General features: G+C 44.1%; 1 protein-coding gene across 1 annotated transcript; it reads left to right on the forward strand.

Annotated features, from left to right (window-relative positions):
• The first annotated feature begins 170 nt into the window (after positions 1 to 170).
• On the forward strand, positions 171 to 5,031 carry gask1b (golgi associated kinase 1B). The gene is made up of 4 exons (XM_062476657.1): positions 171 to 1,277; positions 1,959 to 2,176; positions 2,481 to 2,707; positions 4,019 to 5,031. The coding sequence occupies exons 1-4, from the start codon at positions 350 to 352 to the stop codon at positions 4,224 to 4,226; spliced, it is 1,581 nt and encodes a 526-aa protein (XP_062332641.1). The 5' UTR covers positions 171 to 349; the 3' UTR covers positions 4,227 to 5,031.
• The last annotated feature ends 13,456 nt before the right edge of the window (positions 5,032 to 18,487 follow it).

Below are 18,487 nucleotides of genomic sequence, written 5' to 3' on the forward strand. Positions count from 1 at the left end.
ACTCGATGAGTTTTCACTTAAATAACAGGAATTCTTATGTCTTAAATGTTTTTTTTTTCAGGTCTTAAATCTAATTTATGACAACAGCGGTTATTCTTGACAATCATGATGAGAGTTTGTCTAATCTGACCCGTCTCTAAGCAGTCTGTAGCCTATACAGAATGGCAACAAAGCCAACCCTTCTGTCGTGACACTTGGCTCTGTGATAGATCTAGCCTCGCTACATTGAGAGTTTGGGCATCAAGTACCCTAGAGCAGCAAAACTGGAAATGTTTTTCGGAAGTAATGGGCAATACTCTGTTAAGTTCTTCGCATAGACAGAGTCAACCATGTTGCGTTATTCGTCCTAATGGAGATTTGTATTCGTGGAGACATAATAAAATATCTCTTTATTTGGTCCTACACGTCTCTTCTGAGAATATACGGCTGCATTCAGAGGCGCCCCCCGTCCAAGAGGAATATCATTATTGCGGGTGCTTGTTTTGTATACTTATTTTTCGTGGTTTCCCAAGTGGGACACTTTTTGCCGCACCAAGACAGACGGACTTATAATCACAAGTACAAAAGTATCCGTGGGTCTTCTTTGGAAACTGACGATGACCCGTTTAAAACTGTCTACTCGCCTGCCGGTGAGAATACAGACATTGCGCTCTCGGTGGTTCCGACGCGGTCCAACGTGGTGTACATAACGTTGAAGTCTAAGCGCCTAAAGCCAGCAATTATCAGGGGAACAGTGAAGCCTAAACTGAGGAGCAAGACGAGAAGGACCAAGTCCAATAATTACGCATTCATAACGCAGGATAACGTTGCCAATTTAGAGAGGGAAGTACAAAGAGTAAAGCGTACTTATGGCAAAGACATTTCTTGGAAAGCAGTTAGGCGAATAGGTCAGACTTCACCTGAAACTGGCAATGGCGCGAGGACAATAGTAGAAACAGAGTCTCACGTGAGTTCTATTCGAATATACAGTGAAAGATCTCCACCGTGGTACAGTAAAAAAGACATTGATGCCATGCGCTTCCTTGCCGACGGCAAAGTTTCGCGCATTAACGAGGTGTCATACAAGAGTGTTCCTCCATTTCTGATGTTTGAAACCACAACTAAGGATTCGCCGAATCCCTCTCCTACTGAAAATGACTTTAAGATATGTCGGGGACTGTGCGGAATTATAAAAAGCCCCATTGACACCAGCGAAGTATTTGCTTTCCATTTGGATAGGGTCCTGGGACTCAATAAGAGTTTACCGGCAGTGAGCAGAAGATTCAGTTATTTTCAAGGTAGGCCAATTTCTTTTTGACTGTTTGCCACTTTTATCTCAACCTTTAGTACTATGTCGATATAAATTGTAAGCCATTGCCGGTTGCATTACATTACTTTTTGTCATTTAGCAGACGCTCTTACCCAGAGCGACTTACAGTAAGTACAGGGACATTTCCCCCCGAGGCAAGTAGGGTGAAGTGCCTTTCCCAAGGACACAACGTCATTTTGCATGGCCAGAATCTAACCGGCAAACTTCTGATTAATAGTCCGATTCCCTAACCGCTCAGCCATCTAGCACTTTCAAACTGGACCTTATCAGACGAAAGTCGAGGTTATACTTTTTATTGTATTTTGCAAGCACTCCGATTGTTATTCCTCTTTAATATTTCTTATCTCTATTCCGATAAGACATCACATAGGCAATGCTGATAAGGTATAAGGTCATGCATAGTTATATCTGGGTCAGTTAGCCTGTCCATACAGTTAAAGAAGGGCAACTGGCTTTTATTGTGTGGTTTCCTTTGACTCAAATAATCTTACCCTCTTTAATGTTTAATCTGGACCCAAACACTCAATAATCATACAAGGCCTCACACCCTAAAATGATGTTTTTAACTTGGTGGTGCTCATTGGAAATATGCATTCCAAGCCAGGGTGTCAACCTATACTAACACAACATTCACATCCTTCCCCTGCAGATGAACAGCCCTGCCCAGTAGTATTATGGGATGCATCTCTATACCCAGGGGGCAGTGAGGTGAACCAGTCAGCTGTGAGGTTGACCTGGGGTCAGTACCAGAGCTCTCTGAAGCAGAGATGCTGGCACAGGAACATCTCTCCCAAGCTTGGGTCCAGCTGCACCTCCGTACACCACTACGAGTGGAGCAAGCTGGCCCTGTTTGACTTCCTTCTCCAGGTAGGACCGCTATCCGTTAACGTGGGGCCTAACTAACTAAACTCTCACAGCAGGACTGCAGACCCTTCTCATGTGCAGCTTATGGAACGTCCACACAGGTTATTTACATGTTTTTGATTACTTGTATCATCTTTGGAGTGATGTGTGTCCCAGGGTGACAAACCAAGCAGAACACAGTAGATACAAACTCCTTCGACTGCTAGAGAGTCATTAGTTTACGTGCATTAATAGTTCACTTAGTTTTGAAATGTACTTTCAAATAATTTCAATGAATGAAAAAGAAAACGTTTTCTCTTTCATTTAGATTTATAAGCGTCTGGACCAGAGCTGCTGTGGTTTCAGGCCTCGACCGCAGGATGAGTGTGTGGAACTGGACCAACATGCTGATTGTGGGGATGAGGACAGCATCGCACTGGCCAACATCATCCACAGGGGTGATGACCCAAGACACCTGGTCTTCTCTGACAACAAGGGCTTCTTTGATCGCGACGAGGACAATCTGGATTTTAAACTACTGGAGGGAATCAAGGAGTGGGTAACAGGGTTGTTAACAGAGTGTGATGGGATGTCCTGCAACACAATGGGATAGGAAGGGAGGGAGAAGGAAAGTATACAATGATGGAAAGAAAGGCTAAAAAAAACAAAACTACACAAACATTCTACATGTCTTCTACAGTTTTACAACATATATTTCCCACCGACTTCCTACATAAACATGCAAGCTACAGGCTACAAGCTGAAGTCAGGCTACCCTGTAACCATAACACACGTGGGAAAATGCTGCATTTCTAACATGGAATTGCAGCGTTCATGCATGTGTTATGAAGTATATTATATTTGAGTGGACAGCTCCCAGCCCCACCATGGGAAGGGGGATCCAGCCAGGGACATTCTCAGCATTTCATCTAGTTATCAATAAATCAGTGGACCATACCATTGTAGAGACAAGCCAGGGGTGGCATTAGCAGTTGTCACCTCTCCAGTTACACTGGTTGTTGTAATCTCCCTCCAAGCTAAAGCCTTTCTACGTTGTTTCTGAAGATGTAAGGGTGCATGTGGGTATTGTTAAGTTCACCTGACCTGTATTCATTTCACAAGATTATTTTTTTTAAATTTAACACTTAAACGTATAATTTATTGAAATATTATTTAAAATAATAACTAACTTTGACAGCAGTACACAATGATAAGTGTCCAGCCATAACAAACACAGAACAAACACATTTTCTCAACCACAACTGTCAACAACGAGCCACAGACAGATTCTCATCCCCCCCTTCCTCTCTCTCATCCCCGCCTCTTTCTTTCTCATCTCTTGGTCTCCTCCCTGTCTCTCTCTCTCTCCCCCCTTTATCTCTCTCTCTCCCACCCCCCCTCTCTGTCACCTCCCCTTTCTCTCTCTCACCCCCCCTCTCTCTCACCCACCCTCCCTCTCACCCACCCTCCCTCTCTCTCCCCCCTTTTCTCTTCCACCCCCCCCTCTCTCTCACCCCCCCCTCTCTCTCACCCACCCTCCCTCTCACCCATCCTCCCTGTCTCTCTCTCCCCCCTTTATCTCTCTCTCCCACCCCCCCTCTCTGTCACCTCCCCTTTCTCTCTCTCACCCCCCCTCTCTCTCACCCACCCTCCCTCTCACCCACCCTCCCTCTCACCCACCCTCCCTCTCACCCACCCTCCCTCTCTCTCCCCCCTTTTCTCTTCCACCCCCCCTCTCTCACCCCCCCTCTCTCTCACTCCCCCCCCCTCTCACTCCCCCCCCCTCTCTCTCACCCACCCTCCCTCTCTCTCCCCCCTTTTCTCTTCCACCCCCCCCCCCTCTCTCACCCCCCCGGTCTCCCCCAGACTCCCGGAGCATGCTGTGGGGGTGCTGAGGAGCCAGAGGCTGAGGGAGCGGCTGCTTCAGGCTCTCTTCCTGGACCGCGTGTACTGGGAGAGCCAGGGAGGCCGCCAGGGTATCGAGAGGCTGATCGACGTCATCGAGAGACGGGCCAGGGTGCTCCTCACCTACATCAACGCCCACGGCATCAGAGTGGTTCCCATGAACGTGTGATTCATGTGGATGTGTGATTCATGTGGATGTGTGATTCATGTGGATGTGTGATTCATTTGAATGTGTGATTGTTATGAATGTGGGATTTCTATGAATGTGGGATTCATAGTAATGTGTATTTGCTGTGAATGAGTGAAGGTGTCATGTATGAATAAGATGCTTGGATTCAATCAAACACTGTCCAAATAGTCCTAGTTTTTATTCTTTGCTGTCAACATGTATTTGCTGCCGTTGTGTGACCCACATTATACAGTACACCTCTCAACTTTGAAATATTGTCAGCTCAAGCCAGATTTAGGTTCACATCCACAAAACCAAAGCTATGACTGTCTGTCCTTCAATCCAAATCTATCATGAACCAAATGGCCTTTTCATTGTGCTTGGTTGTCAATTCAAGCAACCATACTTTGTATTAACCTTGAATGGAATGCACTGCACACGAGTTAGAGACTTTCCTGTTACCAGTGTGTGTGACTGGAATGTAGATATTTAAAAAGCCTCTTAGCTTAACAAGCTAAAGCATAAACTTCTGCTCCTTGGCTTTAGTCTAGAGTACAGGCCTTTTGAAAACTTTTAATTTGTAATATAGCTTATTTTCCTGGCTGCTAAATGTAGTTTTTTTTGTACCTTAAACTTATCTTGTAAAATATTAGTGGATTTTTTTTAAGGTCTCTTGCATGACTGAAAAGGAACATTTAACGACAACTTGTTTTTAACTGTATCTGTTTGTTGTATGTGAGCGAATGTTGGCACAGGGTTGTCATGACCAGAGCAGAAAAAATAAATCGAACCTTATTTAAAAAATTATCTGACTTGAAGTGTACTGCAACATTATCTCTTGGCACGAAAGACATGAAAAATCTACTGTCACAGGACTTTCGCCCTGTTCTTGAATGGGAGGACGGGCCTCAAATGGTCAGTCAAAACTGTGGCAGAAATAGTCCCGGCCAATGAAATCCGAGCTAAAGGATGGTGTCTGTTTTGCGAGCTGTCATAAACAGTGTGACAGGGTCCGTGAGCTGGGCTTTGTGTGGTCGGTTTTGTGTCCGTGCCGGAGTATGCTGGCCTGTTGGTTTAACCCCTGGGCACCCACATTAACACGCTGGTCATGAAACAGGCACTGGTGGCTGTTTGTCTTGGAAAGGCCCCATTCTTTCAGAGAGGGCTGTGCTGAGTCCAAGCATTTTTCCTGTCACGCATGCAAACACCCACACACAGTCTGACGCACATGGACACACACACACACACACACAGTCTCTCCCTCACATTTAGACGCACACATACATACGTATACCTATGTTGAGGTGCTTTTCCTTTTAAACAACCGGTCCATTTACAGGAGCAAAAGTGCCCCAGAGTTTGCCTTGAACGTATCGTAGACTTCAGAAGCTCCGTAAACTCTGTTTCCATCAGGACGTGTCCTCACAAGAAACACTTCAGTCATCAGGAAATCTCACCCTCACATGCTTGGCAACACAGATCAAGGTCAGCCGAAATGTCACCACATTGTTTTTCATAATTACAGAGCATGCATACTAGTCATACCAACACACACACACACAGACTCACACACACATACAGACTCTCACACACACAGACTCACACACACACATATACACACAAACTCTCACACACACATATATACACACACACACACACAGATTCACGCACACACACATGCACCACACAACACTTGTTAGCTGGTCTAATATGTTTCACTTTTTTTTGTGATTGTAGCACAACTTGCCCATTCATGCCAATGAAAGAAAACTGTGATGCTACACTCCTCTGTTCCTCTGCCTTGCTTTGTCTTCCTTTGGGAGGCAAGTCCAAATGTGAGGAACCTAACCCAAGCTGTAAACCAAAGGATTTGAGAAAGAATCTTGTCTTTGTGATTCCCAGCATCTTGGCTCTGCCCTGGGACTTTCTGCATCCAAATACAGCAGGCCTTTATTCTCCAGAGTTCCAGCCGGTCACTGTACAGATAATCACCCCTCTCTCCCATGATGTCAACTTTTCCTTTTTCCAACAAATGACTATTGAAGCCTCAGAGGGAAGTAGATGTTTATATTGAGTAGTTCTGCCTGGACTGCTTACTCAGACAGCTGGTATTTAGTGCAGCTATGTATTTATACTATAATGATTGTTAATAGAAATAGTAGAAACAATATAAAGAGTACTTGTCACTTGGAGTAATCATCGTTTCACAGATAGCCAGTTGTCCTTGCAAGGTACAAATGTATTTGTATCAGATACAAAAGAGAACCCTAGATAGTTTCAAGAGAATTGCAAGGCCGAGTTAACGCTGAATGAGTCTCGCTCATAAGAGGTCATGAGCCCACTTCATCGCTCCTCTTCTCTACTTCCTGTTTCCTGTCTGCATCGGTGCCAGTGGATGTGAAGACATAGAGGATGCTGTTTGTAAAGGCAAAATATTGTAAAAGAATCATAAATGTACATACATGTACAGTTATTAAAATCCTAACATAAAACATGATCCTATGAAGAGATTATCTGTGATAAGTGACCGATATTTGAAATCAGCACACAATCATGTGCAATGCTGCGTATTAGGCCTCTCAGCACCACTGAGCAAATCCCCCATTCGCAAGCTTATTTTAAAGCTGGACAGAACGAGCCCCCCCCCCCAAAAAAAAAAAAAAAAAAAAACTGACAAAATATTCCCTAATTGATCCAACCCCTACTGTCGGAAGGAGCTCCGCACTGGCCTTCTCAGTGACCTATTTAATCCTTCAGCCGTGAAGAGTCGTAGGGTTAGCTGGAATGTAGCATTGCAGACCCATGCCAAGAACATTTCTGGAGTGCCTTGACGGTATCACACCTGGGTGGCAAGCAGACGTACATCTTAAGGGACGCAACCTCAACTGGATCAGATGAAAGAAAGATGAAAAGGATAGCGTCAACGTAATTCTCTTTCTTTCTTTTTTTTACATACCGGGCGGTAGACACAACAAGACATCCTCCAGTCTTCTTTTGTCCTTTGTTGGAGGACTTGCGTCTTTTGATATAGTTTCGAGTTATCTTCGAGATATGTCAACATGTAGGCTAATCTACCGCTGATTGTCACGTTGCATCCTGCTCATTCTCAAGCTTGCATCCTGCTCATTCTCAAGCTCAGTTGTATTTTAATTAAATGACAACTTAAAATTCCACACATCATAATGTTTTTTTATTTTCTTTTGTGATCTTGTTTCAAGTAGTTTGGCGTTAAAATAGGAACGGTTATGTGTGACAACATCTCTGGCCTCAGGGTTTTTTTTCCTTCTTTTTCTTTACTACTTTGTCAGAAATAATTACTCTGCAGGTTTAAGGAAGCAGTTTTGACTGAAAGAGATGTGTCCTAAGATTTTACTCTTACATACCTACCTGCTGTGACAACCACATACAGTAGGCCTACATGACATCTGCCCCACTTAAAAATATGTTTTATTTCCTGCCAGGTGAGAATTCAACAAATGGAATGTTATTGCCAGAGAGACGGTACTATATGTACGAGTAATCTTGTGAAGCTGATTAAATTAGCTATTTGGTTCACTAAATAAACACAGTCTGAGAACATCTTAAACAACACATTAGGTATTTCAAGCTCAGAACTGGGAGGGGGGGGGGGGGGGGGGGGGACTTAAAGGCATGACCCGAATTAAAGAGATGACCATGTACCTATATTTGGGGAAATGGGGCGAGGCAATCTCATGAATTGGCATCCCAACCATCCACTCTGAGATTTAGACAGCTATTGGACAGTTGTGGGCCTGTTCGGTCACTGTCTAAATATAGACACCTTGTGATGAGAGCAGGAATGGAGGAAGACTCCATCTCAGCCAATCACAAAAAGAAGACTTGTTAAAAGGCTCACGATTGGTCAGTTGTTCTTTCCATCCAATGTGGATTAAGGAATGCAGAAAGCTGTCTGAGAAAGCCGTTGTTGACATCGACTGATTTAATGATTTAGTTGCCTCGATCGTTTTTTAAACGAGGCTAACGTTTTAAAGCCATTCTAAAATGGGCTGTTGACAAAAAAGGCCTCGTACAAAACCAAAAACAAATGATTGGTTTTAGCTTGATTATTCTCCACAAACCGGCTGACTGACTTAATCAGAAAGTGTATACATGAAAAAAACACAGTCAGTTGTCTTGGTAAGTCAAATTAAACTTCTGAATCGACATCGATTTAGTCTACAGTAAATAGAGTCTGCTCAAACTGATGTGGCCATGGGAAAGACTCTGTATCATCATACTTTCCAACAGGAAACCCGGGGAGGAAATTAATGAAGGTCATTCTCCTCCCAGGCTGCATCTAAAGCGAGCTAGCCAACAATAGCTATACAGGATATTCTGTTAAACTAACAACAGGCTCTTCTATTAGCACCAGACAGACACATGCAGAGAAACTACAGACTGAGGCATAAATAGACTGAACTGCAGAACCACCTAGAACCACCCTTCTCTGCTTATTCTGGGTCCAGCTATCCATACCCTCCCTGACTGAACCATTTCAAACTTTCCCTGAATGAGTGTACCATACAATATATTAGGGGTGTAACAATATATCGTGGAACAATATATCCCAATACAAAAGTTGTACAATATGTATGTAGAGTTATGGCAATATTTTTACAATAGGACGTCCGTTTGATCCTATTGGTTGAGCTACCAGCACGCGACCTACTCTACACCTGCGTCATGCATGCATTCATAGCATTTACAGAAATCGCTTGAACCGAGTTAACTAAATTGTATGTACAACAAAGAAAGTTATTGAAAATGTTTAATGTTTTGGAAGTAAATCTGATAATTGAATTTCAGTTTAATTTTAAACAAAAATCGAAATATCGTGATACGTATTGTATCGAACACCCAGTATCGTGAAACGTATTGTATCGTGAGCTGAGTGTATCGTTACACCCCTACAATATATGAATGTTGAATATATGAATGCAATACTGAAAGTCAAGATTTTCGAAGACAGTAGTAATTCAGAGGAGCTAGCATCTTAATCGTTCTACTCGTTCAAATGTGTGTGAGTGTGTTGGGAGGGTGAAGATATATTTACTTTCTGTTGAACCCTACACCTTTGACAAAAGCCATCAAATGACTGTCCTGACTGTGGCACTCATAGATAGACAGACAGGCTATTTCAGCGTAGGAATGCAGAGCTTAAAGGAAAAGCAAGGTCATGTAGCTGTAATGTCTACGAACCACATCCTTCGCTAAGCTCTCTCCAGGGAGCGGTGGCAGCCATGTTTAAAAACAGCTACAAGCCGAGCCAACCAACTGTCGTGGGATGTGGAAACGAGCAAGGGGAATTCCTTCTGAGCAACAGTGTACTAACAGTGTACCCCCCCCCCCCATCTTAAATTGATGGGGCCGAAAAAGAAAAAACAAATTGAAGCAATCAGGAATCTGTGTGTGTGTGTGTGTGGGGGGGGGGGGGGTTGAACATATAAAGAGTCGGCCTAGTCCCCCCCAGGGCTCCTCGTGGATACTCCCTTGATGAGTGGAATGATGGAGCATAACGTCAAGTAGATGCAGTGCTTGCTTTCTTGAAAGGACTTTGGTCGTAACACAACAGGGAGACTAGGCTGTGTTGTACAGAGGTAACTGCTTGACAGAGAACGTAACAAATCTTGACACGGCATCGATTATTCCCTCCTTTGTGTATTCCCAGCAGCGGTATCGATAATTAACCTAATCTTCTCATCAAAGGTTGTAACTGTGAATCACACTTTCATTACCCTGGGGAGAAGCCATGCTTGGAACGAGAACCCACATTAGTTTACGTGTGGATATCACATATCTTTTTGACATTTAAATGCATGTCGCATTTGACACTTCGAACTGTGCATAACATGAAAACGGAAAGGCCTCGCAAGTTGAGAACGTTCCATCGACTGAAGTCTAAAAACAGAAGAAGTAGGGAGTCAGATGGCTGAGCGGTTAGGGAATCGGGCTAGTAATCTTAAGGTTGCCGGTTCGATTCCCGGCCGTGCAAAAATGATGTTGTGTACTTGGGCAAGGCACTTCACCCTACTTGCCTCGGGGGGAATGTCCCTGTACTTACTGTAAGTCGCTCTGGATAAGATGACTAAATGTTAACGTAAATGTAAGAAGTGAGGAAAGCTGGCACCACAGCATCCTAGAGAAACACTCCCAAATAAATAAAGGTCTGTGTGGAATGTTCCCTGAGGAACCCTGACAGGAACCTTCAGCCCTGGTCGGCCGGCCGGCGAGGCGGAGAGAGAGCCCAGGGAGGAAATGCCTCAGTCCAGCCCGGTGTGAGAGGCAACAATCCCGACCCAGACATCACAGGAAACGTTGCTTGCATGCAGCTGGCAAAGTGTTGTTGTTAGTGTTCTTGCATCCTGCTGTGTTTGTGTCTGTGTATGTCACTGTGTAGGTACTTTACGAGCGTAACTGATTTCTTTTTTTTAATGTTTTGACGCCACCGTGATTACAGTAGATGCAGTACCTCCGTACATTTCCTGCTTCAAAACAACAGATCGTATGTGCAACAACGATACAGCCGTACTACACTCCACTATGGTGTTGGCATTGGCATCACTCTTCCAGCAAGCTGTGGACTTTAAATATCTGCCACAGATCCAACTCCATAGCTGAATATAGCCCTGGCCTTAACAGGATTGATCAATATACGTCTCTGGTATCAGGGAACACCCTGAATGGATGGACAGTAATTATAGCTTTGCCTCATGCACGTTTTCGATCCAGACACTCCCAAAAGACCCGTTACTTCATTTTCCCATCCAACATCATCGAGCCTCCAGGAAGTGTTGTTGGCAGGAGCATACTAGGGGCAGTTTTAGGAAGTCTTGAACCTGATGACATTTACTCCACCCAGTTTCTTGATACTCGCCGAGACGAGTCAATATGGAAAAGGATGTCTTTGCTTCCCTCTAGTGTTGAGTTGGGAGAAATGCCACTGATCACACGATACTAACACCCCAGCATAGTTTTGGTTCTCATAAATGAATGTATATTTATGAAATCGTTTGTCGATAAATCTCTCTATTTTGTGATGACATCTGTAAATCATCAGAATCTACTTTGCAAACCAGCTCCGGTTCTCAATGGTTGTCAGAGGTTCTCATGATGTCAGAGGTTGACACCCTGACATCATGGTGTCAGGACAATAACCTCTCTCTCAATGTCAGCAAGACCAAGGAGATGATTGTGGACTATAGGAGGCGGCAGGAGGAGGAGCATGCACCCCTATACATCAACAGATCCGAAGTGGAGAAGGTCAGCTGCTTCGGGGTGAACATCAGCAATGATCTCACCTGGTCTGCTCACACGGACAAGGTGGTCAAAGCGGCCCGTAAACGCCTCTTCTTCCTGAGGAGACAGGGATCGCAAGGCCCTACGTAGTGTGGTCCGTTCTGCTGAGTTCATCATCGGCAGGAAGCTCCCAGCCCTACAGGACACCTACCACACATGATGCCTCAGGAAAGCTGGCAGGATTCTAAGAGACTGTTACCACCCATCCTTCACTCTCTTTACCCTGTTGCCTTCTGGCAGGCGTTACCGCAGCATTCGGTCACGCACACTGGACAACAGTTTCTACCCAAGGGCCATCAGGCTTCTGAATGGACATTGATTAACTTCACACTAGTCACTTTAAAACACTGTCACTTTCAGCTACTTTCAACTACTACTATCAGTAACATTGCACTACTGTACTTTGCCATCAGGCTCCTGTATGGTCATTGACAGTCATTGATTGACCTCTTAATAGTTACTTACACACTGTCACTTTCAGCTGCTGGTTGCACTATCTGTAATTTTGCACTATTGCACTCACTGTACTCCACCTAGGTTAGAATAGGTTTTATGTGCATGTAGGGTTAGTATAGTGTATTATTTATTGTTATCTGTATATTTAGGAAGTTTAACTTATTTAAGCTTAGCATAGATGTAAATTATGTTCTGTGTACTTATTTGTTATGTCATGCCAGGTGCTTGCGTTGTCTTGTCTTAAGAATTTCAGTGCCCAGTCTGACCTTGTGTTGTTCTGTGTACCTGACAATAAAATACTTGAACTGAACTTGGAACTCAATGTAAACTATCTCCTTTAATATTTACTTTGGGCCACAGTTCAGCATAAGTTAAGACAGTGGTTCTCAAAGTGGGGGTCGCAAGACAACGAGGGGGGGGTCGCGAGATGATTTCCAGAAATCAAGGAACATTGTAAAACAATAAGAAATAGCATATTTTAGCCAAAATTTTAACAAGTTAAATATAGTAGTTAAATTAATGCATGCAAATAAAAAAGCCATCAGCCTTTTGATTTTCCATTCACTGTAAGTACGGCAAACCATCTGACATCCAAGCAGCAGGACGCATTAGTTGAACTGTCAAGCGACCAAACGTTAAAGGCAGCGTTCTCACAGTGCGTTCACACTGCAGCGGAGCGGGCGGCGCGTGGCGTCGGCTTCCAATTCATTTTCAATGAAACCAGGCGTTGACGCTCGCGTAGGGCATTGTGGGAAGGCGAGCGGAGCGGAGCGTTGCAAGTTGGATTTTCTCAACTTTATGTAAATGAGGAGCGTGAAAACGCTAGCGTTGGCCAATCGGATTGGTTTCTTGTTTCTTGTAACGTAGCAACTGTTCGTCATGGTAAACATTTCTAGGTTTGACAATTTCAAGATGGAGGAGAAACTTTTCGTATGTGTCTGCACACCCAGTTCTGTTCAGAACAAAGTTACTAATGTGACGAGCCTGAATTTAAAGATTACATTAAACTAATAATGCATGGTGCATGGTTGCCGATGTCGTCATTGTTCCTAGTGTGTTTTTATAGCCTACTTTTAAATGTAGTCGTCACATTACGTGACTGTTCTGTGCCACTGCTAGCTCGCTAGCCCAGCCTACAAACGACTGGTTGAGTGACCGGTGGCGTAACATGTATTCTACTGTAATCTTGCACTAGTAAAATCTTGCACTTACATAAATGTTGTGTAAAAGTGGTATTTTGATCGATATTGTGAGTACATTAACCCAAATCTGCACGCTTGGCCATGACTACAACAGTGACCTTAGAGAACTACAACTCTGTATTAACTTGTCTAACACGCCCCCGAGCGTGGTGTACTGTGGGAAGGCAAGCGATGCAGAGCGTTAAAAAACGCTGCAGTGTGAACGCACTGTCAGCCAAGACACTGGCTGAGTTTTGGATTTCAGTGGAGAGGGAACACCCATGGCCGCGGGAACTAGGGGTGCTGCAACACCCCTTAATAGCACAAGAATTTAAAATAATATGACTTGAAAATCCACCACCGCGGCACAGCCCCGCAGTAGCGGACTGGCCATCGGGAGCACCGGGAGAAGAATAACGATGGAAAACCAGGCTAAGAAACGTAAGGGTGGGGCTGAAAAATTAAGAGACAAAAATACATCACCTTCACTAGATAAGGTTTTACCAATTGAAAAAAAGCTGTTTATTTTACACTAAAGCTCAAAAAATATTTTGCACTCAAATAAAGGCCAAAAGATTTACGCGCGCTCACATTTACTGTCGAACTCCCGAACTAGCATCACATCAAGCATTGCATGCATTAACAGGTTAGCTGTGGTGGCGTATACGGGGGCCGGTTCTGGTGGGCCGGTCTGGATCAGAATCAGGGCCTATTTTTACTCCCAGGTATACGTAAACCACCTCCGTGGATGCGGGGGTCGCGAGTCACTGGCACCATTATTTTAGGAGTCGTGGGCTGAAAAGTTTGAGAACCCCTGAGTTAAGACAGTATCATATAAAAAATATGTATATGTGGGCCTTATCACAGACCTCAATATATTGCAATTGATATTAAGTCACCTAGGAGAGTCAATAAGAGGGGATATAACAAAGTGACCTACAGACAGACTCATAAAGAAGGATACAATATACCACGCCAGAGTAAATGTCAAACATGGAGGAAAACAGTTGCACGTTTCGGCTCCCCTCCCTCTCCTCTCGAAATCGTCAAAGTGAAGGCACATTTTGATCTTGTGGGGTTGTTTCCATGGTGACCGCCTCGATGTAGGAAACCGTGCTTCCTCAGACTTTTTTCAACGCCAAAAAACACCACAAGCTGCAAATCCGTGGAGAAAATATTTCCAGTTAGCAGACACCGAAACCCATACATCTACACAGTCCTCTCCCACACACCTCACACAACCTGGGCAGCATGTCAGAGGAGAGCCATCTAAAAATTTGAAATTGGATTTAATGGAAGTAGGCCTTAGTACTGAGTGCATGGGGTGTATTTGGAGACAGCAGGGCCATAGAGGAGGCCACACAGCAAACGTTGACCAAGTTTCCCGACCCACAGGTGAACCCTGGGACAGTATGTACTGGTCAACTTTAAAGTGTAGGCAAAAATAGCAGCCGTTTGAAGTGAAGTGGTTTCAATTGACCATGATCCGTGAATTGTCAGGCAATGGATTCAACCGCATCCACAACATATTTTACGCTGATCATTAAACTCTGTACTTCAACCCTCTTCAAACCAACAACTTATTTCTCTGGTGGGCCAAGAAGCTGGGTCTGAGAAATGACTTGAAATAACATTTGGACAGTACAAAGGAGATTGCCGAGCTTTGCTATCTCCTAGGGGATGACAGACAATAATAACATTGGGCTCTCTGACGGGATGAGAAAGAGGAAAAGTGAAATAATGAAAGTGGGGCAGAGAGAGAGAGAGAGAGAGAGAGAGAGAGAGAGAGAGAGAGAGAGAGAGAGAGAGAGAGAGAGAGAGAGAGAGAGAGAGAGAGAGAGAGAGAGAGAGAGAGAGAGAGATTCAGCTAATGGACATGACAGTTTGTAAGGAAGAATCCCAGGGTAGGAACATTCTTCACTGTATCTGAAACCTGTAGATATAAACAGAGAACATGCAACAACCATTAATCAATGTCAGTCTAAGCGGCGTTGAATGGACGCAAATGTCAAAGAGACATAATGGTTCGGCATTACTGAAACACCAAGATAATGTTGTTTTTTTTCCGAATAAATTAAACACGGTGAGCTTTTGCAGCTGAAATGAAAACGTGGAAACTGAATATGGGTAACAGGTGCACCTCCTGACGTTGTCCTCCCAAAATGTCAGACTCTCACCTTTTGTTGCTGTTCTGCAATAGCCTGCTCTTTTTATGAGCTCAGCGAACGATTCTCGTCTATTTGATTTCAGTATAATTGGATTGGCATCTGTCGCCTATTTACCAATGTCTATTTCTGAATATCTATTTCTGAATAGCATATTTCTGAAAAGGGCTGGTTTTGGATAATGACTCATTTAATGATGAACACTGCAGGCGACATGCTCCTTTTGCAGTAAACCGAATAGTTAATGCTACAGCTTCTCATCAAAAACCAAGAGTGTGTGCATGAGAGAGAGGAAATGAGGGAAGTTAGATATTGTGGGGGATGGCTCTGGATAAGAGCGTCTGCTAAATGACTAAATGTGGGGGATGTGAGGTGAAAAGGCAGGTGAGAGCTAATTAAGGAAGTGTAATTAGTGAATTTGAATAAGGGAAAGAGCACAAAAAACGATTGCTATAGAGGTGGAAATACATCTGTAAATAAGCAGAGAGAGATAGCTGGTGAGATCTATACACAGACCTTTAGACACACTCAGTGCATGTTGATGCTAGACTTTTAGAAACATCAACACTTAACCACTGGGGGGCACTGTTGCTCCACGGTTCCTCATAATACCAGCATCAACTTTCATGCTTGGGGAGAAAGCATCTTAACCCTTGTGTTATCTTCGGGTCATTCTGACCCATCAGTCATTGTGACCCACCGTCGTATTGCGACAGATTTACTGCATACAAAGACAAAGTGAAGCATTTTCTTTTAACAGCTAGGCTGTCTCAGACCCCCCACATTGCAAAGGTTAAAAGAAAATTATTTTAATTTGTTTTTGTATTGGGTAAAATTGGGTAAACACAACGATGGTTCATTATGAACCTTTGGGTCATGTGACCCGAAGGCAGCACGAGGGTTAACTTACATGTTGTTAAAGGTTTACATAAGCAATGAATCAGAAAATACACACTTATACAGTAGGTGAGAGGAAGGCATGGGGCAATTAAGAAGCCACTGAGCCCAAAGGAATGCCTCTGTAATATACAATAATTAAGTGCTTATGTATTACCAGATATTAGCATACAGACTCATTCTGACACACAGTAAATAACAATAATAAGGTACTGTTTATGCGCTAATAATACCATACAGTGCTGCATCATACAGAATGCAGTCATTATTATTAGCTCTATATGTGTCAATTGATTGAAGGCTGTGTGCAGTAGAAAGTAAATGCCTTTGCTTTTAGGTTTAAACATGGCTGTAGTTTATCATACATTTTTTATTTCACCCCGGTGTTGGGATTCGTTAAAAGCTGTGTGCGATCATTTGTATAAAAGCAGACAATGCAGTTGAAAAAAAATCCTGATTTGGATGGCCGTTAAAATGCTAAAAGCTGTTGGTCGTATCAAAGTTTAATTTGAGAAGGCCACAGCATACTTTAGATGACGTGCCCGCCTAGTTTACAGATGCATTATAGAAAAGAAAACTACTAGTACTCACTAAGGAGATGTGTTTTGCAGCTTACAGAGAAGCCTCACAAATTAGTTGTTCTGTGACGCAGCATTGATATTTATGTATTTTATGCCTATTTCTTTCCCTCCCTATCTCATCCTCTCTTTTCTGTTGCTCTGTCTCCATGCTCTCTCTCTCTCTCTCTCTCTCCATCACCCTAAAGGCTCTTCACAAGAAAAACATCTATTATCACACAAACACCTGTCTATTCTCACGATGCTGAGTAGGAGGAATGTACCAAACTGTGAGAGGTGCTGTGCCCTCCCAAAACCAAGGTTTCCCAACACACAATGTCTCAATTGGACTGTACCAACTTTTGTCCCCCTCCAAACATGATCTTTGTAAAGACCCACCCTTCATTTTGAGTGTGTTTTGCTCCAGTGATCAGCCTCCAAATCCCCTAACCTGGGTGATGATCCTGCAGCCCACGTAGCTGTCGGTCGCCCAGCGAGAGGGCAGGAGGGTGAGAGAGAGAGAAAGCTTCGTCCAGACCCCACCGCTGTCACCATGCCCACTCTCTCTCTGCTCGCCTCCCAGCCCAGATGCCCATCTATGGTGCTTCCTGTCTGTCAGACTGTCTGGCTCTCTGGCTGTCTGTCTGTCTGACTGACTGTCAGTCTGTTTGTCTAGGAGTCTGTCTGTTTATCTATACCACGAGGGCACATCTGTCTGGGCCCAGTGCACTCCCACAATCCCCTGTGGCCTCTCCTGGACTCGGCTCACCCACATGGGTGATCCGAGTGACGTGAAGATGGGTGACAGACGAGGAGAGGGATGGGAGCACAGAGGGAGGGAAGAGAGGGAGAAGGAGGAGACGGAAGCAGGAAGGAGAGGTGGGGTAGGACGATTGCTGTCCCTAGAGTGGGAGGTGATACTAATCAACCTCCCTGTCAATCTCCTCCATCGACAGGAATGCTCTCTCTCTTTTCTCTGTCTCTCTCTGGTTGCACACACACACTAACACAAATACACACACATCTCCATCCCCCCTCCACCAAGACCAAGGAGCCAGCGACTGTGTCTACTGAGAAATGGCTGCCCCAGTCATGTAATATGCTGATTAAATTTACAACCCCTGCCAAGACCAAAACCCCCCACCACACAGAGAGAGAGAGACAGAGAGAGACAGAGAGAGAGAGAGACAGAGAGGGGGATGAGATGGTCGGTGGGGGATGGGAATACATATTTATATGTATGAATAGCAATTCTTCCTCAAAACTGGATGTGCTACCTGCAATACAAACACATCAGCACAAAATAACAAAAACCAACAATGGACACAAATGATTTAGACACTCATCTGTCACCTCCTGTGATGGAAACACTCATCTGTCACCTCCTGTGATGGAAACACTCATCTGTCACCTCCTGTGATGGAAACACTCATCTGTCACCTCCTGTGATGGAAACACTCATCTGTCACCTCCTGTGATGGAAACGCCTGGACGCCCGTTCCAGCCTCCCTCGGAGGCCCTTTAACTGCGCGGAGCTGGGCCACGTCCAAGATTGGCGCACCAGTCAAGGGACAAAGAAGAAGAACTCGTAGAAGAAGAAGACAGAGAACCTTCCATACATCTTAATAGGAGCCTGTTGCCAAGCATTTTGTATCGCATAAAGTCGTCTGAATGTCTGGTCTAGTTCT

Source organism: Osmerus eperlanus, chromosome 13 (genome assembly GCF_963692335.1).
Source record: "Osmerus eperlanus chromosome 13, fOsmEpe2.1, whole genome shotgun sequence".
NCBI lineage: Eukaryota > Metazoa > Chordata > Actinopteri > Osmeriformes > Osmeridae > Osmerus > Osmerus eperlanus.

Bases quoted from the DNA above. Each gene is read 5' to 3' on its own strand.
- gask1b (XM_062476657.1), top strand. From the start codon at position 350: ATGGAGATTTGTATTCGTGGAGACATAATAAAATATCTCTTTATTTGG. The intron at 1,278-1,958 runs GTAGGCCAATTT...CTTCCCCTGCAG, and splicing joins AAGATTCAGTTATTTTCAAG to ATGAACAGCCCTGCCCAGTA. The intron at 2,177-2,480 runs GTAGGACCGCTA...TCTTTCATTTAG, and splicing joins TGTTTGACTTCCTTCTCCAG to ATTTATAAGCGTCTGGACCA.